At 36.2% G+C, this 26,775-nt stretch overlaps 1 protein-coding gene across 4 annotated transcripts in view; it reads right to left on the bottom strand.

The window, feature by feature from the left end:
* LOC113499801 (syntaxin-binding protein 5) overlaps positions 1 to 26,770 on the bottom strand; it is a 210,773-nt gene extending 184,003 nt beyond the window's left edge. For all 4 annotated transcript variants that reach the window (XM_026880320.1, XM_026880324.1, XM_026880322.1 and 1 more), the window contains exon 1: positions 26,379 to 26,770. In XM_026880320.1, the coding sequence (XP_026736121.1) occupies positions 26,379 to 26,501 (123 nt within the window). In that variant the 5' untranslated portion in view covers positions 26,502 to 26,770. The remainder of the gene's footprint in view (positions 1 to 26,378) is intronic.
* Positions 26,771 to 26,775: the final 5 nt, after the last annotated feature.

The raw sequence follows: 26,775 nt of genomic DNA, 5'->3' as shown, positions 1-26,775 counted from the left end.
TAAATTGTTTGACCCATGTTAGTGGTGATCCATTAAGTAGGACTGGTGGAACGTCGTAACTTTTAGTGCCCGCTTTAAAAAGCATTAATTCACTTTTTTTAATATTGTACTTGAGCCCATGAGCCGCCGCATATGCTTCACAAATTCGAATCAATTTGTTCAATGCACTGATCGAAGGACTCAGCAAAACCATGTCATCTGCGTAGCTAATATTATTTGTCGTGTTTCCATTGATGGAACACCCAACATTGGCTTTGCTGAGTTCAACGATCAGCCCATTAATATACAGATTAAACAATTTTGGCGAGGTTATACCCCCCTGCCTGACTCCGCAATCTAATCTATACTCGTCAGAATATGAGTCTGCCCACCTCACAACATTCATTTGATTGCTGTACCAATACCTAAACAGATTAATAGTAATCTCTGGCACAGTTGTTTCTGCTAACATCTTTTCCCATAGTCTGTCATATGACACTAAATCAAATGCCTTCGACAGGTCCAGAAAACAGGCATATACTGGCGTTTTTCTGCTCGTATAGTACTGAACAGTATGCTTGAGGCAAAGAATAGCAGTCTCAGTAGATAGTTTGGATCGAAACCCAAACTGAGCGTCACTTAATGACATATGCTTATTCAATTGCTTCTCAAGCAGACTGTCCAGCACCTTCGCTAAGATAGTAGCTAGCGAAATGGGCCTGTAGTTGGACCCGTCGGAGGCGTCACCTGTTTTGTTTTTGATGATTGGTACAACAACCGTCTTCATTAAATCATCAGGGAGATATGAGTGGCTGATACAAAAATTATAAAACATCGCCAAAACTCGCGGAAGATGTTTGCCAGCAAACCTCAAATGCTCTATGCTGAGACCGTCATGCCCAGGTGACTTCCCTCTCTTCATACCGTTAATTATTGCTACAATATCCTTCGCACGAACCAAAGTATTCATGTCGGACATGACAGTATCAGCACGGGGTCTTTTTGAAGAAAGCGCCCCTTGGATGTTACAGGGCTGAGGCTGTACCATAAATTGGTCCTTAAATAAATTAGAGATGCCTTTATGATCACAAATACCATTCATGCTCACGGGTAAACTATTCTTTGGCACAAGTTTGTTCGTAAGTTTCCAAAAACTATTAAAATCTTTCGCTTTGTGATGCGTGGCTAACATGTCCACCTGAAGTTGTAATTCATTATTCTGGCACCACTTTATTTTAGATTTAAAAACCCTTTTTGTTTCGCACATATTATTATAGATTGGACCAATAGTGGGTTTGCCACACTGAATCCAGGTCAAATAAGCTATACGGGCCTGATCATGAGCACTACGGACATGTTTATTCCACCCTATTACCCGGGGTTTCTTTTTGTGAAGAATATAACTGCGTACCGCCCCCTCCCTCAGTATTTTCACAATATTATTATACATATTACTAATTATCACTTTATGATCTACATATATCTTTATGTATCAGCTATAACCAGTGGCGATTTGAATTTGCAGACTGGTCGAAGTAAAATATTTTTTTTGGTCTGTTACAATAAAATATGCATCATAATGGGCAGTGGGCAAAGTCTCTCCTGATACTCAGGCATACCATTGACCTCAGCTTGATGAATAACATAGATAATCAAGGTTTTTAATTGTTAAGCTTTCCCAAAATCAAAATCAAAAGTTTTTATTTCAAATAGGCCGTTTTTCAGGGACTTTTAAAACTTTACATTACTGACTGTAGTCGCCAAAAACATGTCCCTCATTTTTGTTATGATCGTTGTTAAAATGACAATTTTATAAAAATGTGAACTGTCAACAAACACCAAATATAGCTCATTCTTCAGAGCAGTGTTAGTAAACATAAGGATGTTTTTCTTAATTATATAATAATTTGTATTCAACAGAGGTCAGATCGTCACAACACTCAGGGCGGAGTGCGTAGGTCCCAGGGGAGAGAATAAAGTAGCCAGGAATTAAGCTGACCCCACAAAAAGTAACAAAAAGACTTCATCAGGAGGTCTGCGATGAGGAAGATATAGTGATGTTAAATGAATGAAACACTTATTAATGGAATGTATGAAAATCTAGTTACTGTAGAGTTCTCTACAGAAAATCTCATCTTCGAGTTTAAGAGTGGACCGTAGGGTAAATTAAACCAGCCTAAAAAGTGACGTACTATAGGTATACCTAGTAGAGACGACGAAAAGGATAATGCTTTTTCAGCAAAACATTTTAGTTCTAACAATATTATATTACATCTGAAAGGAGCTTATCCTCCTCTAGTTGTCCTGAAAACATAGTAAGTTTGGTTCTTTTGTTTCAGTAGCCTGTCCTTCTAGCCGTCCTTGTGTACCGGGAGGGTCGCGGGCCCCGGGGGCATGATCGTGTGAGGAGGGTTTTGATGTATGTTATCGAGTGGCCCGCACAGATTACTATCTTTATCTACCCTCTCTCGGTCATACAAACTTGATATAGTTTAAGATATAAAGCCACTTTCACTGTGATACGCCCATACTAAAAATAAAGGCTCCATATATATAAAGTTGTTCATGAATTTCTGAAAGCGTAATATGTGAACCGGCTTTGTTAAATTTAATGTATTTCTATAGTTAATGAATTTTGAAAATTTTGATCAAATATTGATTGAAACAATATCATTACTTGTTATGGCACAGAGATATAAGTGATAGCTATTCCTACCTATAAAGCCCATTACAATAATAGATTGAAAAAAACTAATCTAAACTAACAGCTTTAGATAAAACTAATAAATATTATCAAATAAATTGCCCTTTCCAACTGTATTGTTACTATCAAATATATTTTCACAAATTAACATCGTAACTGGCCATTAGCCGACATAATTAATGATTAATAACTAAATGTTGCTGTTATATATATTGACACGCGATAGTTCGGGAAAACCATAAAACATTGAACGGTTTACATCCTACTAAATATAACTCAAAATGTTTGGTTTTGTTATTCGTTTTCATGTTTTAGTGTGTCGATCAGAAGCAGTGGAATTATATTGTTACCGGCAACCTCACTGACGGCATTTTTATGACGCTTTACAGACCTTCGCATGAGGATGTATTATTTTAAAATAAAAAAGATCACTTAATTTAGATGGGACCAAATGATAGACTATTTCACGTCAAATGAAAAGTATCATCAAACTCTGTTCATTCAGTTTAGAAGTTGTGAGGCAAATTAATTTTGGAAAAAAATAAAAACCGACTTCAAGACTCCACTAACAATATATACAATTGAACTAAAAAGTATAAAATAATATTTTAATTACAAGCCAAAGAACACTAAAGGAAAATCAACGAAATTATTGATACTTATGCATACTATTTACATTTGAAAATCAGTTATTTTTGAGATCGGTGCCAAATGCGGGCAGACGCGTGAGGGCAGAAGACGCTGATGGTTGTGTTTTATGTTTGTATGTATTAGTTTATGTTTCTTTTTTGTGTTATTAATTATTTTATTGTCTTCTTTTCAATTATCGGTTGTTTTTCAATTATTTATGTAATTTCTTTTTGTGTCATTAATATATTGTTTTTGTTTTGCCTGGCACCGACTCCAAAAATAACTGATTTTAAAATGTAAATAGTATGCATAAGTATCAATAATTTCGTTGATTTTCCTTTAGTGTTCTTTGGCTTGTAATTAAAATATTATTTTATACTTTTTAGTTCAATTGTATATATTGTTAGTGTAGTCTTGAAGTCGGTTTTTATTTTTTTCCAAAATTAATTTTATTTTTCACTTTTTAGTGGAAAGTTAGTGATTTTTAGTATAGGTACGCCTACTAAACGCGCTGCCCAAATGAGTTCTTTACCCCCGTGAAACTGCCCAGAATTCCCAGTGATATTTGTTCGAAAGCCTCCACCCAGTCTGTTACCATTTGAGAGTGATGTTAATTATGGAGGCTATTTTGAATAACCGAATATCTCATCAGAACAAACATCTAATTATGTTTATTTTAGTTTCAGTATTGCGTTTTTTGTAAAACTTTGTAAGTGACCTTGAACATTATTTTTTTTCGAAATAGTTTTTATAACCTTTGTAGTGAGTACAGGCGTGATAATATGTTGTGTGATGGCGTAAACAATGCTTAGATATGCTATAGCAACAATTGCGGTTAATCTGCTGTTATTTATTGAAGAGTTCCCCCGATTTCTACAAGATCCCATCATCAGATATTGAAATGGTGATAATGGGACCACACGGGAAGCACAAGCTTTCAAATAAAAAAAGAATCATGAAAATCGGTTCACCCAATCGCAAGTTACGAGGTAACAAACATAAAAAAAAAAAAAAAATACAGTCGAATTGAGAACCTCCTCCTTTTTTTGAAGTCGGTTAAAAAACATAAAATAGACAATTTGAAAACCTCCTTGTTTAAGTTTTAAAATTTAAGTTGAATATTAACACGAATTCTGTTTGGCTCCAGCCCTATAATCTGAAAATCAAACCAAAGAGATTCAGACAACCATGAAGTTTCTATTCTACGGGTCTCACTCTGCCAAAGGTTTTCTGAAAGATTGTTCTTGTGATACACATATCTGGTCTTAATATAATCTGGTATTTTAATTCAACTCTACACTTTTGTAATTTTAGGATTGTTTTCGATGAACCATAACGTAAACAAAAATGAACAACGTATATCAAAGTATGATAGATGTGAGCTTGTCAATGACAGATGGTCAGACGCGACGCCATCGCCAGACCGATCATCTGTCAACGATACACTAGTGATGTGACGAAAACAACGATACCAGTAATAAGTATACATATGTATATGGAATAACGTTTAATAACAGATATATCAGTTTGTAATAGGTAGTTTTATATTACACTAGCTGTTGCCCGCGACATCGTCCTCGTGGTTAGAAGATATAAGTTAGGAATTTTTGAACAAAAGCCCTCGAAGATGAATAATTATCCCTGTTTATTCCACACTCTCTGATATTTTCGCTGCTATTAGTCGCAGCGTGATGGTATAACCTAAAACCTTCCTTGATGAATGGTCTATTCAACTCAAAAAGATTTTTTCAATTTGAATCCGTAGTTCTTGAGATTAGCGCGTTCAAAGAAACAAACTTTTCAGCTTTATATATTAGAATAGAGTATAGATATAGATAGATAACGCTAAATAACAGATATATCAGTATGCAATAGGTAATTTAATATTACATGTAGTGTAGAGTTGGAGGTGTGTACTTAACTATATTTACAAATGTTGGTAAACATTGTAACAATGTGTGTTTACGATGGTGCTAACACGTGGTTTACAAACAATAGCCACGTTTATATTTCTAATCGAAATTAACGTATAAAGCTGGTTTATTTGTTTACTTTTGAACACCATTACCGATTTTGCACCTGATCTATGTACATATTTGTGTACAAAATACTAGTTTACATTTTTAAATCTATCTACACTAATAAAGCTGAGGAGTTTGTTTGTTTGTTTGAACGCACTAATCTCAGGAACTACTGGTTCAAATTGAAAAAAAATGTGTTGTATAGACCATTCACCGACGAAGATTTTAGGCTATAAACCATCACGCTGCGACTAATAGGAGCGGAGATACAATGGAAAATGTGGAAAAAAACAGAGAAAATTATTCATCTTCGACGGATTCCCTTCAAAAATTCCTAACTTATATCTTCTAACCACGCGGACGATGTCGCCGGCAACAGCTAGTAAGATACATTCAATGTTTGTTTGTACAAGTTAACAGTTTAAAACTGACCCGTAACAAAACTACAATTGCGATAACAACAAACTACGCAATAAAATCAGCACGTGAGATAAGAAAACAATTATATTGTACGATTGTAAGAAGACACAAACTTGATAAAAAGAGTTCACTTATAGTAGTAATGGTCTTATTCATTCAATTGTGAATGACGCGGATGACGACAGACAATAGTAAGAGTTTTTATAAACCGTATTCATTGAGTGTAATCTTGAATCAGAACAAAAGACCAAGAAGTACATACAATCTATACGAATATAAGCTATGTATAAAACACTAGGCCTACCACCATGTATTAGAGGAGATTGTAATTGTGGAAAAGAGATGTCGCTCTGCACCCTGTAATGTGTTATCACGGTTCAACAACTGAATCGGACATACTTTATCAGATGATGGAAGGTTTAATGTTTTGTAGGTGTATAAGTGCTTCTACTGCTGTTGCATAGTGGACTACTAATAGAACATACCATTACTATGATTAATCCTGGAAAAAAAACAGTTGACTTGCCTCTTAGTATCTAGTTAGAACAATTATAAAAACCTCCTTCAGTAAATTGAGTACTCATTTTAAACTATGAATGAAATTCAGCTGTCCCACCGTATCTTATCGGAGCGGGGTCTCTCAAGTAGTCCATGTCTACAAATAAAAACGCTCAAGATAAATTGGAACAATGATTGTATTAAGTGGGAGCTCGTTTTTTGCCCTGACATTGGGACTATTTATAAGTGAGACAATAGGATGATAAAATAAGATATTTATATAGATTTCTAGACTTTTAGCTCCGTGTGTGAGGTAAATGAAGATAATAACAGGCACAAAGACAATATCCTCAGCATCTCTTTTTTGCCGAAACAGATTACATTTCTTCGATTCATTTTATTTAATTCAGCCATCGCTGCGGTATACAAAGGGCACTTTGGACGACAGACATTGACAAATGAAACTTTATAACAAAACTCTACATTTGTATTTTTTTCGTAATACAACCAGGCGTTAAAACAAAAATTCATCAAGTACGCATGCTTTATATTAGTCTAGACGTAACATGTGTCATTTTATTAACAGACTTTATTAAACCGTTTACCTAACATAACTCAGCGCAATCCCAAACAATTGCATTTCATCCAAAAATCAGTGTTCAGTAATCTTTGAAAACGGGCAAATTGAGCCGCGCCTAATCCCCGTTTAAAATGTAAACAGTGTTATCAGCGATTACTTTTGATCGCAGTCATTATCAAGCGTCCCACGTCTAATTGTTATGATAATTACAGAAGGACGAATCCCTTTGAATGTCTAACACTCAAGTTTTCTCCGACTCGGATAAAGTTTAGCTAAACTTTGCTATAAACAACTTTGAGTTTGGCTCTGTAATAATAATGCTGTTTTAACGCTGTAAATATTTAAACAGAAATTTAAGCGTTTGTTTTATTTTAATTTATTTCCATTATGTTAATACGGCCATTTCTAAAATTAATATTGTTAAGTTATAGCTATTCAATAACAAATTTAAACTGCAGTATAACAAAACGTTTGGCTGTCTGTGTTTGCTACACTTTTAACCGCCAGCTAAACCAAACAGCCATGTTTGGAAAAGATTTGAGGAAGGATATAAGCTTCTTCGGCTCAATAGCCGATAGTCTGTACTGAAATTAAAAAGCTAAAAATGTTGAAAATTGATCGTGATAATCTTAACTACTGCTTCGCATTGACATGCATATAGATTGTACATTCATTAAAAAGGGCAATAGACAGAACAGCATCACGATAGGACATCACAAGTCGGAAACAAAATGCAACAATTTTCCCGCCACCGTTTTATCACACCATCTTATTTTCTCAACAAATAGGGTTATTAACAAGCAAATTAAGTTTTAACATCAAAGTTACTGCGACACGTATAGAATAACGGTAGGGTGACATCCCTAATTACAGACTAACAAGAAAATAGTTGTCAAAGTTTGGCGCGAGGGTCGCCATCTTGTAATTTAGCCCGAAGGGACAAAATTTAGAATTAGGAGTTAAGTAGAAACTTTACACAACAATTTAAGTTGCAAAACTTGGGTTTTTCTTGGAAACAAAAACGACCTACTTGTTGAAAGGGTTTCGGATAAAGAAGTTATGTTATGTGCAGAACTTTTTTACTCTACATTTTTGTGTAGCGAGAGAAACTTAAATATTTATAAAGATTGGTGAACATCGGGCAAGTTGAATACGGACTACGGACGGACATCGTTCTTTATACTTTTTCGTATATGTTAGAGAGTGTTGAATCAAAGTAATATTTGGAAAAATACTTATCTAATAAAACAAGAATCTGCTTAACACAAACAGGAGCCAATACAACCAAAGAGAACTCATCCCAAAACATTGCAAATGTATTTCCATAATAAGTAAAGCCCCATCAAAATCACAAGGCCCATATAACACCATCCCGGACTGCTGTACATTAATTAGCATTACAATACTTACAATAAATCATCGTGCACAGATTATCTCGGGCTTACCTGTAACAAAACAGTTATCATCAGAACATGATTTATATTTCACGAATCCCTCTTTACATGGGTTGAGCCTTTAAATGTAGGTATAGAATAATTAATTCAACTCATCTTTGCGCACGGTGCGATGTGAGGGTAACCTTTGTGTACTGATACAGTGTGTCACTGTCCTACAAATTAAGTAAAGCTATCCTGTTATAAGCGCACGCACACATAGCGTCGCGAGCACAAATGAGTTGAATTTTGTGTACATCCAACCACAGCGACAATGAATTACAAAAACAATCCTTACTGCGTCGTAATAAAGTAGCTGTCAATGTGTTGCGGTTGGGTGTACACAGTTATTAATGGAGGCCCTAAGACTGGTGTTTCGTTTGATTTATTGTTTTGTACTGTGACTGGTTTAAATCCACATTCGTAGGATTTTTGGGTTTGTTTTAGAAACGAGTGAATAGACTTGTATGCTAAGAGTAATAATTACTAAACGTTTTTGTAAGATACGGACTATCCGCTTTTTGATCAACACTCGATATCGATACTCGATAGAAAATGATACATTAAACAGCTTTGTGACATTTACTGAATCCCAATTTTTTTCATCGGAATAAAAGTACATGACCATTTTTATGAAAGAAAGTTTTCTAGGCGACGTTTCTATTTAACATTTTAACTGAACGATGCCAAAATCGATACATTTCTTTCACTACCAATGTTTTTTATTAAGCCATACATAATCAACTTTTTATTTAAAATCATTAATAAGGCCAAGAAATATTAAAGTACAAATTGTACACAACATCACAGTACATATTAAACATCGCAGCAGACATCTTATCATGGCCCGAGTTTCGGGGATATGATAATCCAATATTGGATCCTCGCGCTCAACTCGCTCTCGACCAATCAAAGTGAGTAAGTTTATAAGTTCGGTAAATATCGGCCAATCAGATGAAAGCATATTTCATGAATTTTCTTGAACACTTCAACACGTTTTTCCTTTCTGAATGGAGATAATCTTTATGAAGATTTAAAAACAGGAGTGTTGTTATATTCGGTACTGCTTATATGACGTAACCGTAATACGTGAATGTGGAAATTTACTTTATTTGTGAAACAACTAAAATTTACATATTTTAAATTAACTTTTTTAATAAAGTAGAAATTGAACGCTCTTAGATTCTTAAAAGATCATGTAAGAATATGGCTTGGAAATTATGTTCAATCAATTTAAACTGTTCTGTGATAGTCTAGAATCTAGATCAACAGAAATACAAAAAGTACGAAAAAATCATCTACGAATCAAAACTTAAATTCTTGGCAGTAGTTTCCGGCAATAAAATACATATATCACAAAACCAATGAAATAAGTACTAACATCTCCTATATGACAACCAGTTGTAAATATGCCCGTCCCTGACTTATTTGGAACATGTCCAGATATTCACTACTTTTGACAAGTTCTCCCAAGGTCGACAGGTCAATGAACTGTATTGATGTACTTTTGACATAATGACGTCAACAACTATGGAAGGTCGAAGTTCAAAGGATTTTATTTTCCTATGTTACGGCTGGTGGAAAATTTGCGTGGGCCGGGATCGAATTAAGGGCGATATCGACATGTTTATATTCATATAATGTGATAGCACTTACACCTTTTCTACACCGATATTTACACTTATAATAATGGACAAAAACAGATTGATAATCCGACGCACCCTTAAATCACGAATTACTCTAACGCATTGTCGTTTTAATGAGGTTTATCTGATAGCTTATGGTTTTCACTAATGACATATTATTTAAAAATATAACTCATTAACCGGTCACGGTGTTTGATTTAATCAACTTGATATGACGTTGATTTGTAACAGTAAACTCACACAAATTATTTAAATGAATGAATCGTTAGCGATAGAAAAGAGATAGAAAACTATTACATATTTATAACTAGATAAGTCAAGAGAGTTGTAGAGAAAAAAAGTAAACTTTCAGACGTATTAACAATGCAATCTTATCCCAAATCCCGGCTATCAAACAAAACAAAAGACATGTAATATAAACACGGTGAGGTTAACCATGAATCTGTTTAACCCGCACCGAGGCAGTTATCAATAACCTTAACATCGATGTCAATAAAGCAAGTGCGTTCCGGAAACGAGCGGAGTCACGCGAACACATTAACTTATGACAAACGGTCCGGGGGAGACGGGGCAACATACCAGTTGAATTTCACAAGATGTGTGTTTTATTTAGTTCTCAACGTTTTGACGCCTTGTCAGGGTCATGGTTTGACTAGAAAGACTTAATCTGGAAGTGTGATTTAAGGGACTACTGCTATGGAGTTATGAAACATTAGTTGTCAAAACGTGAAGATTTTCGCAAAACGTTATCGTCAAGTCAATTCTCAATTTTTCGCTACATGGGTCAGCACGTTAGGTAGTACTACAATTACAGGCAAACTAGTTGACCAAGCGTCAGTCGATCAGATATTAGTTGACAACAACATTGCAAAGTTATAATTTACCACCTATGTAACATTATGGTATGTTATAAAGATTTAAATTGAAAAAAAAAAAGAAATTTCAACTGCAGTCTAGTGGCCATCTCCCAGTGTTTGAAAGTTCATTCCATTCCAATCGACTGATATGAATGTTGGTGCGGTAAGGCAGTCTCAAAACTAATCATAGTTATGAAAATCATAAAAGGAACTTGTGATTCAAACAGAACTAATAACGCATTTTATTGATTGCTGTACCAAAGTATACGACTTGTTTAATCTATAAATTACTGTATACAGTATATAAAGAAGGCTAAAACCACAAGATGTAGTAATGAAGTCATGACGTCACGGTATGACATCACCGAGATATCGGTGTGCCGCGCCGGGCGGCGTCACGCGCGAGATTACACGCGATCGATACACAGCTCATGAGATACCCGCTTTCTATGCTGTTACTAACACTGTTTATAAAAAATAGTGTTATTTGTTCTAAAAAACAGAGATCCCTAAAGTTTAGCTTATTTTTTGTAATCAGAAAACACGTCGACTTACTTCAAACGCAAAGGTTGGGATTGATTCATGTTTTTTTGAAAACACAAAGAAAAGCTGCACACATAATGGTTACATTTCTAAGACCCTACGTTGTGAGCTATTTGTAGCAAAAAGTTTTAATTTATTAGGAAAGATGTCAAAGTAGGTAACTTAATGATAAGGAATGGTTTAACAACGTATCTATTATGCAGTAACAACAACGTTTTCAGTCATGATTCATAATTACACCGTTATTCCTGTTTCAAAGCAAAACTCATCAAGCCACACTTCAAGTGAATGCCCATAATTAACCAACCTACCCCCAAAATACATCTACAAGACATCACGAAACAAACAAATAGTAATCCCATCAATCCCATCCAGGAATCCGGTAATGATCGGGAAATCAACCTGCTAACAAATGCTAATCTGCGCCCGCATCCGAACCGGAATAAATCTCCACTCGGAACTATCGCCGGAATGTTATCCCAGGGTACTATTAACATACGTTTAGGGTATGTTAGACATATATGGTGATTTATTTAAAGAAGATTTCATTCCGTAATGGTTTAGTCCTGTAGAATGATCTAGGACTTCCACATCGCTCATGATATCCGTAAAATTCATCGTGTGCAACCGTCATTTATGCATCAATAAAGCGCAACAACTATTAATCTATACTATTATTATAGATAGATATATTAGACTATACAATTTGAGTACCTATGTCAAATACTGCATACTCTTTTCGGAGTATATGAGTCGTGAAATGGTCAAATTATTTGTGCTTAGGGTAGGTATATGGTTCAGCCGAACGCAAAATATATTCTAACCGAAAACCAGATTTATAGTTTTCACAGTATCATGAGCACGTAATCGTATTAAATTATTATTATTTATACAAAAGCTTTTCTGCTCATAACATATTGCAATAATACCCGTCGTCATTTTGCATAATTTATTGCTAATTAAATATACATAGACAATTTTATATCCGTAATTTTAAATATTGGCAACATTTGGATCCGATATTTTATACTGGTAACACTGCTCGCGGTTTGCATAATAAAATAATTAATTATAATATAAAGTGGTTTATTCATTGCGCACTTTGTCAATGCAATATTAAATTACTTTTGATTCGATGAAAACATTATAATAAATTATACATAATTTGGTTTTAAATTCGTATATTGCCAGTAACGTCATAAATTGCCCCTAGAAAAAACAATATTATTGCACAAGCAGTTGCCATAAATCAGCTCTCACTTATTACAGTAAGAGTGGCCTATTTCCTAGGTCTGTACTAACACACTTAGGTGACCTGGACGGACTGCCGAATGTTGCAATGAACCCTCGGTGGATGCAGAGCAGAGGTGAAGGCCGGGTCAGCGAGGTTGTCAGCTTGCCAAGCGGTGCCGTGCCAACTGAGGGCTACTGGTGTAAGTGTAGTCATAGTGAAAATAAGAATCGAGTCTTGTAAGAGATGTTTTCAGTGTGTTAGTGTGATCACGGCGGCTTATTAATTAAAGCCTTTTTAAAAAAAAAAACAGAACGTCTCCCGCACTAAGGAATTTAATCCTTGTGTCGCGGCGGATTTCACAAACATACAAATCACGTGCACAACAACACCTTTCATTTTCATTAAGAATCAAAATTAAATTAGATTTATTGGTGAGAGATTTTGCCTTAAATATGTCGCTTGAACTTAGGTGCACCTTTTGGTAGGTTGGACTAGGTGTAAATTTAGATATTGAACTATCCTTGGAAGAAGGCTAGAAGTCGTCTCACCAGAATTAAAGAAGCATTTTTATATATGGAAGCGAAATCATTATTTTATACAAAATAAGGTAAACATATTATGCCACAAACCTTTTACATATTCCAAGGATAAAATATATCTATAACATATAATTTATTTACCAAAACACCGAAAATTAAGTAACCTACATAATAACTGTCAGTTATTAAACTGTTTCGTATCACTTTTCAATCTACCCTCTAACAAGCGATCGACCCTGTAATGACAGGTCCAACTCTGTAATTACCGAGTCGATATGACAGTGTAACGTGACGCCTGTCAATGTTTGGATATTAACCTCCAAGGATGTTACTGTGAAGATATATTATATGGTGTTTGATTGTTAAACTTTCCATCGTTTTTGTGTAATGTTGGGTACAGTTTAAATAAAAATCTTAATTTTTCCTGAATGTTTTTGCCAAAGTTATTTAAAACACATTGCTTAAGCTACACATATATGTATTTTTCCATAGATGTATAAAATGCGTAAAAAATGAAATACGATATTATGACGTGACCTTCCCAAGTGACTCACAGAATAGTTATGAATATAACGACCGGCGCTCCTTGCTTTAGCAATGAGGATCAAATCTAATTGGCTCATTAAATCAGAAGTTTCGACACAAAAGTTTAGGTGTGATCTGATGTCAAAGATCCTGATCAATTCACGGAAATCCGAAAGTTTCAGATCAAGCTTTGAATAAGTAATCTCTCTCTTTAAAAACAGGATATAATCCGAACAGATACGGAAATTAAACGAGCGAGCAAAAACTCCAGCCGAGGGAAATAGCGCGATTTATAGAGCTCTATAGAACTTACTGTAGTGGGGTGAAGTTCCATTTAAAATTCAATGGATCCGACAGAAGGAAAAACTTGCCAAGTGGAGGGTGACACCAAAAAACATTGAAATAAAAGAAACGACAGCTTTAGATGCCATGCATACGGTTTCTTAGTGCGACCTTTTTGAACGGCATCACCAATCAGGTCAGTGTCACCCTTTCTAGGGCACTCCCTCCGTACCCGAGCCATTACATTCACACCAAAAATCCCTTTCGTACACTCACATGTATAAGAGAGCGTAATCGTAGTAAAAAGCTGTCCTCACTTGTTTGCCTTCTTGGGGCAGAGTAACTCGGGGAACCAGTTACCTTTCGCGGCTATCTTGCATAAACAGAATGAGACAAAAGACAAAAAAATGCATTGGAACAAGAATAATATAAGGTTGATGTAAGAACTATCCATAAGTTAATAGGTTTATCATAAAGGATCACAGTAGCATAACTCTACATAATAATTTATTTAAGGTAAGGAGTGATGTGTGCTTATTCGCTGTAGTGGTTATCTGAACGAGTATTAGCATTCAACAAAGTGGGGTAATGCGTTTCCACACGCGATGCTACTTCGCGAAGAGCTTTAATGGCGGACTGCAGCGTGAGCTATTAACTATGTTTGTGCACCTACTTCTGTCTAACTTTGGAATTTCGTGGAAAGTCGTTGTTTATTTCTAGGCTTCAGGTAGAGCTTTACCATACGACTTTAATTTATAGTCATTTGGACCTCTGAGTAAACCTCCCGTATTTATTTATCATTGACCAGCTGTTGCCCGCGGGCCCGCCCGCTCCTCAACGCAAAAGATCCCAAGCGAATATAACATCGGGATAAAAACAATCTTGTGTTAATGCTGGTTATAAACTATCTGTGTACCAAGTTTCGCCTAAATCCGTTCAGTGTTTTTTGCCTGAAAGGAACAAACGCCCTTACATACAAACTTTCGCGTTTGTAACATTAAGCTGACGGGGTAAATAAGCACAAGCTAGTGATAAGGAGCTAAGAATCTGCGTCACAAAAATTGCAGGCAGAATTACGATTAAATTCAGCGACCTGACTTCTAAAATACTACTTTTTTAATATAAAGACGTCACAGAAAGGTTACAGTTTGATTTTCCATCGTCCAATTAGTGTGACAAGGTCGTCCCACAACAAGCATTTGCCTCTGTCAGGATTACGCACGTGCCCAGTAATGAGCACCGCACTGTCCCCGATGAACTCCTTCAAGTTTCACATTACCGACAAGCAAACAAAGCCTTTTAATAGACGTCTAACGAAGACTGGGATGGCCGAGGTTAAGGCGATTAGAGGATTGTCAAGCGAACATATTATATGACATGAGTGTAGGTAACTTACTTACTTATTGCGTATTTCTCTAATGAATTGGAATAACCTTTCTGTAAGTTTTCGTAGGTCTCGTAAGTATCATACAGGATTTATTTGGATATGAAATAGCTGACAAAGGTGCCGTAAAAATTACAAATATTTTATGTATAATACAAACCATGTAAGGTTTCGGTTCCGAAAATGGTACGTGGCGAAATTATTCGATTTATTTTTAATCAACAAAGTTCGTTAACAGATTAGGGTTAAACATAGGAGCCGGGGGCGCCGGCCGACACCCGCTGAAAGGGGTCGCTCGTTACACGCTACTGAAGCGTCACGTGACGTCACATCCTGTCGCCTATCCCACATATTGCAGATTTTATGTCGCTTCAGACTTATTCACTCGTAAAATTAAGATAATACATGATTTCTAAACACTTATGAAGAGCCCAAAAGTTTTCAGTTCTTTTTTAAGGTAATGGGGTTTACCTCTACATAGGTATTGAAATACGAGCGTTGCAGTTTTGAAACGTATTGGTGAACTACACGGCATAAACCGACGTCCTTCTGAATCGTAAAGTGAGCAAAATCTAATCAAACATTAACACAAAAGCTATTTGAATTATATCAGAGATTATCGCTTGTTGTATTCAAAGGACAGATTTGATAACTAAGTGATTGATAGATCGCTATCGAATAATGAAGCGACGCGCCTGGCCGGGAGGTTAACCAAAGGTTAATTAAACCCTGACCAGCCACTATCAGGGGTCCCCGGTAAGCGGCTACATTCCAACTATTCTAATAGTCATTATTAAAGCTTGTCCGATTAATGGGGAAAACAGGGCACTATCGCTAAATGGTTTTGACAGTTGATAACCGAACTTGAAATCTTAAAGCAATTTTAGGTAGGTACCGTAGACTTGAAATGTTGAATTAAAGGACTATTAATAATCAAAGCTTCGTAGTTTGGCATAAAAAACAGGTACACTTTATTATTCCAACCTTTATAAAATCGCATAAAACCGTCATCTTGACTAAAATACTTTCCGCAATTCACACACGAATCAAAACAGAATATCATAAATATTAAACAAACATTGCTTACAAAAACAGACGTTAAAATCACACGAACAGCAACATTAGCATATCATTTACGATGCAGGCGAGACCTGGAGTGGTTTCCCCGTGGACTGCCAGCCGTAATGAGGCAGGCATTCTGCCGAGAGCCCTCGTAGTTACGCTGAAGGGTCCCTTTGCACAGCCCTTTCGTATTTTTTGTGGCATTTGTGAACACACAAAGAGCAGTCGACTGAGAATTGTAGCGGTTTGTGAAGGTATTCTATGATTGTTGGCGATTGAGTGGACACTGTGGACAGCGGCTAATGTGCGCATTGTATTGCTGTCAAATCGAAGGAGAGCGGGAACAATGATTTCTTTATTGTATAATTTAGTTATTAGAGTATTATTCCAGTACCTACATATTTCGAGTATCAGACACGATGTATGTTGTGCGGTACATATGGTCTTATTGAAGAAATTTATTTCCTAAAATGATGTCGTCAAAAGTTTGTTTTGCCATTTTCGCGGTGTAGCCTAATTCACTGAAAATGTGAGTACCAAACAACATTATTTACCAGTTATACTTTCACTAACCTTTGTGAACGAAATCATGGAGTGGCACGCGATATTCCACAAAAATAAACCGTGTGTTACAACGCACAAAAATCAATAAAACGAATTATTTTCAACGTTATGCGCAATCTGAAGTTTTGGAGGAAAAGTTATTTATCTTATGTGTGGAAATAAGCCAAGGTTAGTAAAAGCTAGAACAGTGCAAGGAAGCTCATACATCGTGGAGAAATGCCAAATTGAGAGTCGAGACATTGAACCAGTTTCAGCAACCTACATATTTGCAAGATACGCTATAAAATTTGCAACTGGAAGAATTTCAACGCTTCGTACTTCTACTGCGATTGTTTTGCGACTATTATTGAACACAATATAAATTTGTTCGATTTCATTCATAATAAGATATGAAGACAAATTCTTGATAAGATTATTTTATCGTAACTGGCTTAAGAAAAACCCTAACGCCGCAGAATTTATCTATTTATTTACTAGATACTAACTTAATAACTATGTTTTTTTTTCCTCATAATATGATGTATAATGACTAATTTTGCTTATGATTACTCACCTAGGTAGTTTGAAAATTTATGATGTGTGATGATCAATGGTTTAATATTTAGGCAGTAGTCAGGCAAGCTCTTCAATATATCTACACAACGTCTAAATGTACGCCATTAACTACCCTGTTTCAAATTCTTCCATAATTCGATTCCATCCAAAGGTTGTCTGGAAGAGATTGCTTTTTAGCGATAAGACCGCCTTTTGTACTCATCATATTTATTTGTATTGACCTAAATTGTTTTTCCTTACGGTGTACAATAAAGAGTATTCTATCTATCTACACTTTTTAATTAATCGAATTCGTAAATATTTAACTGTTATTTATAATCATTGAATATTATTTTCCTCTTGACCACCCAAGAATACGGGTTATCGGTGTCACAATAATAATACCACAACAATATTATCGGTTCATCTGTCAAGCAAGGCAGGACGCCCAACTGTAACCCTCTGGTTGGATCCAATTGAGTTGTCAAACATCCCTGCGACCTACATAGTGGGTACGGTAAGGGATGCAAGATGTCGTCATCTCGCTCCGGCACGAGGGTGGCTCGCATGTTTGTGTTGGAATGGATTGCGAAGGCTGTGCGTATTCGATTACATTCCTCTTGGATTATTCGCGTTTGTGATCTTATGTTACACTGCGTTTTTGTAGGAAATCTGCTCTACTCTTTATTTTTGGTGCTGCTAATATTTGCAGATACTATTATGGAGATAGATTAAATGAAAAAGCATGGTCGAGAATGCGAAGGGATATATCACCAGTGATGGAAACAAAAGAATACAAAGTAGGCTTGGCCAATTTATTCGATTACTTTACTCTAATTACTGAAAGTGGAGATAATCTTCAATCTCCAAGTGGTAATCTGCCAAAGTTATACTGAAGAAGGCAAAATTAATTTTGATTGACGTTTTTTAATGAACACCCCACTCAAACAGAGTCTGATTAGTTAATGAATACCGACATTAATGAAGGAATATCGCATCTTTCAGTATCAGGATCTGCCAAAAGAGGTTTTTGTCAAGTTATACCACAACTGACTACGAAGAAGTTTCAAGCGAAAGTTATAGGGACGGCCAGCTCACGTGATAACTTTAAAACTTGAGTGTTGCATTTTCTAAGATGTAATCTACACTGTATCCAACATGTAAGTATAAACATAAGTGAAGACTTATTTATGCGTAGGACGCCCCTTCTCGGTCATATTCTAAAATAACGTTAACGATGAAAATTTCACTTCGTCACCACTCAAAAACGAATTTCCACCATTCACCACATCGCATGCAAAAACATTAATCAATTACAACAAATGAATTGACACAAGCGGGCAAATAAATAAACTGAAATATTTCATTGTAACCGCTACGAGGCAATGTTTGTGAAATCAAACCCGCTATTATGCATGTTTCGATATCACAGCTGACACGGCAAACAGAACTATTTATACTGCGAGCACTGTTCGAACCAAACTCGGTATTAAAAGAAAATATTTGTCTCTTGCTCGAGTAACTCTAGAATATTGAAGGAAACAAAACACTGCATCATAAATGGGGTAAATAAAATTAATAAGATATGGATTGATAAATAACTGCTAACAGTTAGCGCGACTAATAGATCAAACTCTTCGCGTAGGGTTGTATTTTTATATTTATCTCTATAATATTTAAGCACTATGATGTAACAACAAGAAACAATTATTTAACTTACATTCAGCTTAGCAAATTCGAGAGATCAGTCAACACCTCTTACAGGAAACTCTTGAGGGAGAGACCACTCATCACCACGTTATGCCATCTCGCTACCATATACAAGGTTCCGTACGGGGTTATAGGAGACTCAAATACTATTTTATCATGCCTCATGACGTTTTCTCCACTCTATCCAAGGAGGGACATTCGACCTTCAGTCAGATTATAACGAGCTGGTATATATTATTATATTTTTATTAGTTTTAGGTAGTAGTGCTATGCGGCGTGGCGCGGTTATCGGCGCACGTGACCGCGCTCGTTCGGCGGATATGTGCTAATCGTAGCACAAATTCTGATAACACATTGTCTGGTTTAGTTAGACTGTTGTGACCTTTTGTATGTTATACTTAAAATCAATATTTGATCAACAGGTTTCATGTTTGTGATACATCAATAATGTTTCTATCGAAGAAACTTGGGTCTTGTTTTGGATTATTTTTGGGGCTATCAACAAGTATCACCGGCAAGCATGAAGGTTACCCTCCATATTTATTGATCAAAAGACAATTCCCCGAAAACTTAACATAACAAAACTTCGCCTTTACACTGTAGTGTTGTAGACTCTGACATTATGTTAGCTATTTAACAATTTATAAAAAAAGACTGAAACAAACTGACTTTATTTTCATTTAAACGGCAATTTTAATTACTCTACATAAATACTACCTTATCGTCAACAATCTACAGTTTGAACTGTATTTGTAATAACTTGGTTACATATTTGTAACGTAATGGCGGCCAACCTATTACCGCGGCGTAACAAATACGCCATGAGTATTACGCTGGTTAAGCAATGTTTATTTAGTCAGCTGCTAAATGCTCGTGACGAGGCCTGCTATTTTCCAAACCACGGCGTTTTAACCAAAGACGAAAACAAACAAACCTTTCTGCTAGTTGGTTAGAACATAGAAAAAAAACTACTATTTAATTTGATATACATATTTTGGACCTTTTATTTAGATTCAAGATCATAGACGATGATTATTATATTTTACATGAATGGTCACAAGCTGTGCGGTCCAGCAATAAATCCGATCTCGTTTTAATCATTATTCAGCCGCATTGTCGCTCCGTACAATGCATCCGACCTTAAAAATACGCGTTCCGAATACGAATCAACATTGAACTCGTTCAATTTTATAATTCCCATTTTCCCGCCACGCGAGTATCCATCAAGCTCGTATTTTTATTATCTGCAGTAGTAGTTTCACTTAAAATAGATATTTAAATGAGAAATACTCGTAACAGTTTTATATTTCGCCTTCAGCTGTATTTAAATTATTTATCGTATTAGGTACATGCGACACACGACGAAAGATATGAGTTTTGCAAAAGCAGCCAACTAGAACGTTTATATGAAGATTTTATATTTTCTCTGGTGTGAACGTACTCGCTAGCACGTTTCTAATTTGTGAAACGTGTTTTAGATGTTATAGAAAACTATTACTACTTGGATAAGTATTCAATTGAATTTTCTGAAATGTGTATTGAATAATAATGAAGCATTTAATGCTGCGCTACTTGAGAAAATAGTCTAAGTAAAGATTGACATTAATAAGAATAAAAGAGATTATCAATTCAGATCTCGAAAGATTTGTGTGATTCAATAACGAAACGTAAAAACTTTTTAAAGATTAGGCAGAGGCAATGACACAGGGCACCGCCAAAATTGCAATGGCTGCCATTCGAAATTCGAATGAATCATTAGTGACGTAACCCTGCTTGTTGATTCGTGACTAGCACCGCGATGTGTGATTTAATAAAATAGCAGTTTTGCTTCGTTAACTGTATTCATTAGGAGCAATTTGGTTACGGTATAGATAATGTAATTAGAGATAATCATTCCAATTAAACGCTACAACGGCCACCACTTTAAATTTCGCATTTTTACTTGTAAATAAATAGGGTCATTTAACATTAAGCGAGAGAAGTGGTTCTTGGAGTAATTAGAATCAAATTTTAATTTCGCTCATTTCACAGCAACCAATTCATAATCTCAGATTTCTTGTAAGTATTTTGAGCAAAATGAATTAATATCAGAAAGTGTAATTTTGTGTAAATTAAATATTTCATTGCGTACCAACTCGAACGAAAACAATTTGTAAGATGAAATAGCCTTATTGGATATTTCTGAATGAACTCTATTTTGGGACAGCGCAATTACGCTCAACAAAATACTTTCTTAGCAATATTCCTTTACTCTTAAGATATATTTTTTGTGCGCGGTTGGGGGATCACAACTAATAACTTTAGCAAAATTCTCAGCAGAAAAACAGGGTAAATAAATACAGGTGCCTACCATTACGGTTTCCGAGCCCTTTTTCTTGCGAATACCTGACGTTTTTTTCTATTAAACGTAATTGAACAACTGAACTTACTTTCTTGAAATGGTTTGAATTTAGTCTCTGAAGCATAGAAATTAGAATTAAAATTACCGAAGCTTCTACATCGATCACTGTTCCATTAGTTGTATCGTATGTGAAACTCTACTTTTCTTTTATAACTATTCTAGGAATAGCGAGCCAGTAATTCATAGAAGCGATCGTATAATTCGCCTTTACTATATGTACATAATCTTAATTGCGATCAAGACCGACGATTTACGATACGCGACGCAAACGTATGAAAATAAACCAGAAGCCTGAACATTAACACAACTGCAACCAAACGCAATATAATCTTAAATGACTAGAGAGTCTCTACAATTTTTTAAAGAGACAACATGAAAGTGAATAAACGAACGATACAAATAATTACCGATATAGTTTTATCTTCCTGCCTATCTAGTTTTACCTACATTTCACAATAATATTGTTTATTTAACATATTATATTAAATGTTGTCCTCCTATCAAAATAGGTCAGTGTCCAACTAGCCAAGTTCTTATTTCCCGAATTGTAAATCAAAAACTATACCGTAAGAAATACAGAAAGTTCGTGAACAATATTAATTCAGTTGGGAGGAAACTTTGCTTTTTCAACTCTGTGAATTGTTGTTCAACTCCGACTAGAGTTTTCTTTGGCAGTTTAAAAACAGCAAAGGCTGCAACTGTTATTCCTCTCCATTTACTTTGCATATTTCTTGGTGCAATCAAGTTACATCAGCATTGGTTTCAGGTTACTTTAAATACAAATACCTTCGGTATAGGCAACCTTTTAAGTGTTGGACTAGATATTAGATTTGAAATACAAAATCTAAAAGCAAAAATGATTGTATTTTTGGGATTATTCTCCAGTCACGGTAAGCCTTAGTTTTTCACTTCGACTGCATCAATCCTGGGGCCTTTAAGGTACTAAACATAATTTTTTAACAAATAGAGTCAAATTATAATTCAATTTCTTAAATCCATTAAAAGAACTCCAGATCTAATTCATTTTTTACGCCATGTCCCAATTTTTCCCACCTTAAGACCGATACGCCCAGGCCGGTGGGCGCGATCCCTCCGGCACCGTTTGTAGCTCCGGCAGAAAGCCCCTGATCCCGGCAAACCGCGTACAAATCCCTCCCGGACAGGCACAACAGACACAACAGCCAGATTAATTGTGATACACGAACTGACATCGTTTATTGATGGCTGGATTACGACTGCTTCGTCCTGATCGTATGTATTCCATGTGCGATGAGGACTTGCTTGTTGGCAATAGGTGTCAGTCTTAGAGCACATTTACTATTTTCTTTCTTGGAATTACAAGACACTGGTAAAGAGTACAGATGGAATTATTTCTGTAGATTTGAATTTAATTGGCAAATCCAGATATTTCTTTCATCTAGTGTGCACAGATAGCCGACTGGTTGAGGTCATCACGCCAAACCCACTGTGCGCGTCGTCTCGCGGGTTCGATCCCCGCGTAGGACAAGCATTTATGTGATTCACTAATACTTGTTCTGAGTCTGGGTGTCATTGTGAATGTGAGTTGTATGTTTGTAAACCCCCCGCGATACAAGGATTAAATTCTTTAGTGCGGCAGACGTTTTTTAAAAGAAGAAAGAAGAAGAAATGTATACTGCTGTGTGTTTTTATGTGTGCTTAGTGATTTGCTTAAACCTTTCTCCCAATCCTTCGAAATTATCCGAGTATTACTGCATTTTTTTCATATCTGAAATGTGTGTCAGTTATAACAATCTACTTGTTACCCATATATTTACTATATCGTTATCAGTCAGCCATTAAGTAGAATTTAATGAGATTTTAATCATTACTACGATTTAACTCACACCTACGATTGTTTCATTTTCTGAGCCCTTAAATGTATTATTATGTATTAAATCTTTGTGACGACAACAAACAATACTGTTTTCCTGTTACCGGCACAGAATAATAATAACGAATAATATTACACCATTGCCTCCTACAGCGTCGGTAAAGGTAAGTTGATAAATCGCTTACAAATCATGTAATGTGTGTGAAAAACCATTATTTGTGGGTTACTCACGAAATTAGCAATTATATCATATGACAAGTGAGATAATAAGCAAGTCTGACGGTCCTTAATTAACTGAATCACTAGCTAGTATGAAATAACAACGCCAGTCCTATTCCCGAAGTAATTACTTATCCGTCGTAAGATAATAGGCTAGTATCAGTGAGTACCTACGCATCCCTGCACGGTAGCTACTGTGATTTATCGTCGAAGTATTATTAGTATAAGTAACTGTTACGCGGACTTAGTATTGGAACAACATTAGTGCAGACGTTCTTATCTTTTGTTGCATCGTGAAAGCTGAACGACTGATATTTTGTCAACGTCACTTTTGTTCATGACAATTATTGTCTCTTCATTTTACTTAAAAATAAAAGAGACGGCATGACTCATAAGGGTGACATTTAACTGAGTGATGTGTGTGAATACTTTGTGTATTGACGACGATGAATTAACTTAAAACATAGAATAAATTCATAGTACATTGTAGAGTCGATTCGTACAATCATAATATTATGCATTTGAATGCAAAACTTCAATCGGTTGTACTTTTTTCAGGATGGTTTAGGTTACTGGTATCAAGTCAAATAATTTTAATTCTCTCATGTGTATCTAGTTTCTTTCAATTCGAAACAGTCCGACGGCAAAACGCGTGTGCCATATACGTTGATTATATTATATTCTTAAGAAAAATATCATATTGAAATAGTAGAAATGTCGGTTATCACATTTATCAGAATGTTTGTTCAAGTATTACGCAGAGATGCAACTGATGCGAGGTGGCAACAGCGTATTCGGTGCTGATGCTTTTTTTTAATTTATAGGCGACGGATAATGTTGTAGAGATATTAAGGATACAAAAGAATACTGGAAAGATCGATTCGCTTGTTCATAAATATAAATCGGTTATACTTATTTTATAATTTTTACCAATTGTATATATACTTGCTGATAATCATAAATACTCGTTTTAATATATTATTATTACACGGTTTTAATTGAAAATATCAGTAACATGAGTCATGCAGCAATCCAGTCGTGACTGCCTTTAAGTTACGTATTCATATGAAAATAACAATATTTTCCTTCCATGACTACCTATAAACTGCAACACAGATTTATTTGTATTCAAAAATTAGTTTACAAGTATAGAACATACATTCGTCATTGATAAAAGTGCAATATCAAAACTTAGATAAAAGAAATAAGGCAAAAAACTTCACAAACATTTTCCTTGCAGCCATAAGTTACAAGTGTATCAAATATTATACAAAAACCGGTACAATAAAGGCTTCGTTATACAGTTTCTTTGTAGAAAACTTTTCGAACAAAGGTAAGAGAAAACGTTCAACTAAATGGTCGGAAAGAAACCCTACCGAAATACGAACCCAACAACTTGCAAAGTCGTTCACGTGAGAAGAAATAAAACACGGAATCTTTACTTTACAGATAAATATATACATACAGGATATTTTATAAAGACATACCATTCAGAGATACCAAAAAATTAAGCTAGACCAATATCAATGAAAGAAAATTTGGATTTGAATGATGAAATTAGATTTTTAACCTAAAGCGAAACCTGTTATGACAAATTACTGAACAAGTAGAAATCTAAATATATATTCTTAGAATTGCGGTATTTGCAATTAAGTTTATTAAGTACTTTAATTCGCAAGAGTGCCTTTTACTCGGGTGTAGAAAAGCTCTATAGAAAAGTTTCCACAATACGTAAAACTTGGAAAGGAAAAAAAAACTTAAAAATGGAAACGATTGTAACAAAGTTTTGCCGCGACCGCGACGCGCTGTCGTTTGACTTAACTTTTACTATTTTCGGCGATCGATCATTAAAATTACTAGTTAAGGCATTTTTACCTTGACATGGAAATTTAACTTTCCGGATTTCAGGAAGTAAACTTTAACTGTAATAGGATTCTGTTTGATTAGTAATTTTAATTCATTACCGACTAAATCTGTTTACCCATCTAATTTTTAATTACACACGTTAGTTACCCCCATTTCACCAATCAAGTATAAAAGATGTACCAATAATTGCAAAATTGACGACAAAGGGCAAAATACATAATATTAAATGCATGCTGCCGTTATCTTATCTGTTATCAGTTCAATATTATGATCGCTTTCTGACGCCCACGGGTTTTAGACTTTCCCAGTATTCAGTCACTCTAAACACAAAACATTACAGTCCAGGGTAGACCTACTATTTACCTATCACTTATTAACTTTCCCTAAACCGTGCCGACACGCACTTTAAGGTAGTCGGGGACACAATAAGCAGATTACATTCGTAATAGATTAAACGGTCAAGGTACACTGACGTAAGCGAATAACGGCGTTCTGCAGTTATTCACACGGCTACAAAAGGCTCTCGTCATAAACATTACGCGTGAGCCACGTTTTTGGCTAAAGAAATGTCAACAAAGTTGAGTCATAGAGGTTGTGTCCGTGCAGCGGCGCGTCTGCCAGCAGGACTTGTTTTGATTGTTTTGTTATGCACGTCGCGGCCGCTGCGGGGCTGTCATCGCCAGCCGTCAGCCGCCAGCGTGCGCCGTGCGTACAGTTTACACAACAGAGGCTGCACGCTCGCCGCCGTCGCTCAGGTGCTGTTATAAATACGGCACCGGCACTAGAGCGTAGTCTCCCCTCTCCCCGAGGCCCCGCGGAGGCCGCACTGCTCGCGTGACGCTCATCGCCATTATCTGCGGGACCTTGGGCCGCGCCGCGCGATAAAACCACTTACCTTTTTGATTTGGAAGTGGTCGGGACGCAGAGTCTCTTGAATCTCCTGCTCGGTCCCCCGCGGTGCCGCCTGCACCGAGCTGCGGAACCCGTCCAGCACCCCCTTGAACGTGAACTTCTTCATCGCGAATCACCGAGTAGCGGATCCTTTGTCCGAAGGCCGCTCGCGCCGGCCGCGGCTACATCACAGCCGTCCGCCGCGGACAGCGAGCCGGTTTTGGCGGAAGGAAGGTCGGTCGCTCCCGCGCTACACTTGGTCGCTACTGCGCAGGGCCGCCCGGGGCCGCCGCCGACGCCGACACGCGCCCGCCACGCCGACGATCGACGAAAACTAGGCGAGGCACCGCCTCCGGAATGTACGGCAATGCGGCTCCGCTGACGGATCGATAGCCGGGACA

This window comes from Trichoplusia ni, chromosome 13 (assembly GCF_003590095.1).
Source record: "Trichoplusia ni isolate ovarian cell line Hi5 chromosome 13, tn1, whole genome shotgun sequence".
NCBI classification, from domain to species: Eukaryota; Metazoa; Arthropoda; class Insecta; order Lepidoptera; family Noctuidae; genus Trichoplusia; species Trichoplusia ni.
The sequence above is the reverse complement of the archived record's forward strand: the minus strand, read 5'-3'. Positions and strand labels throughout refer to the sequence as shown.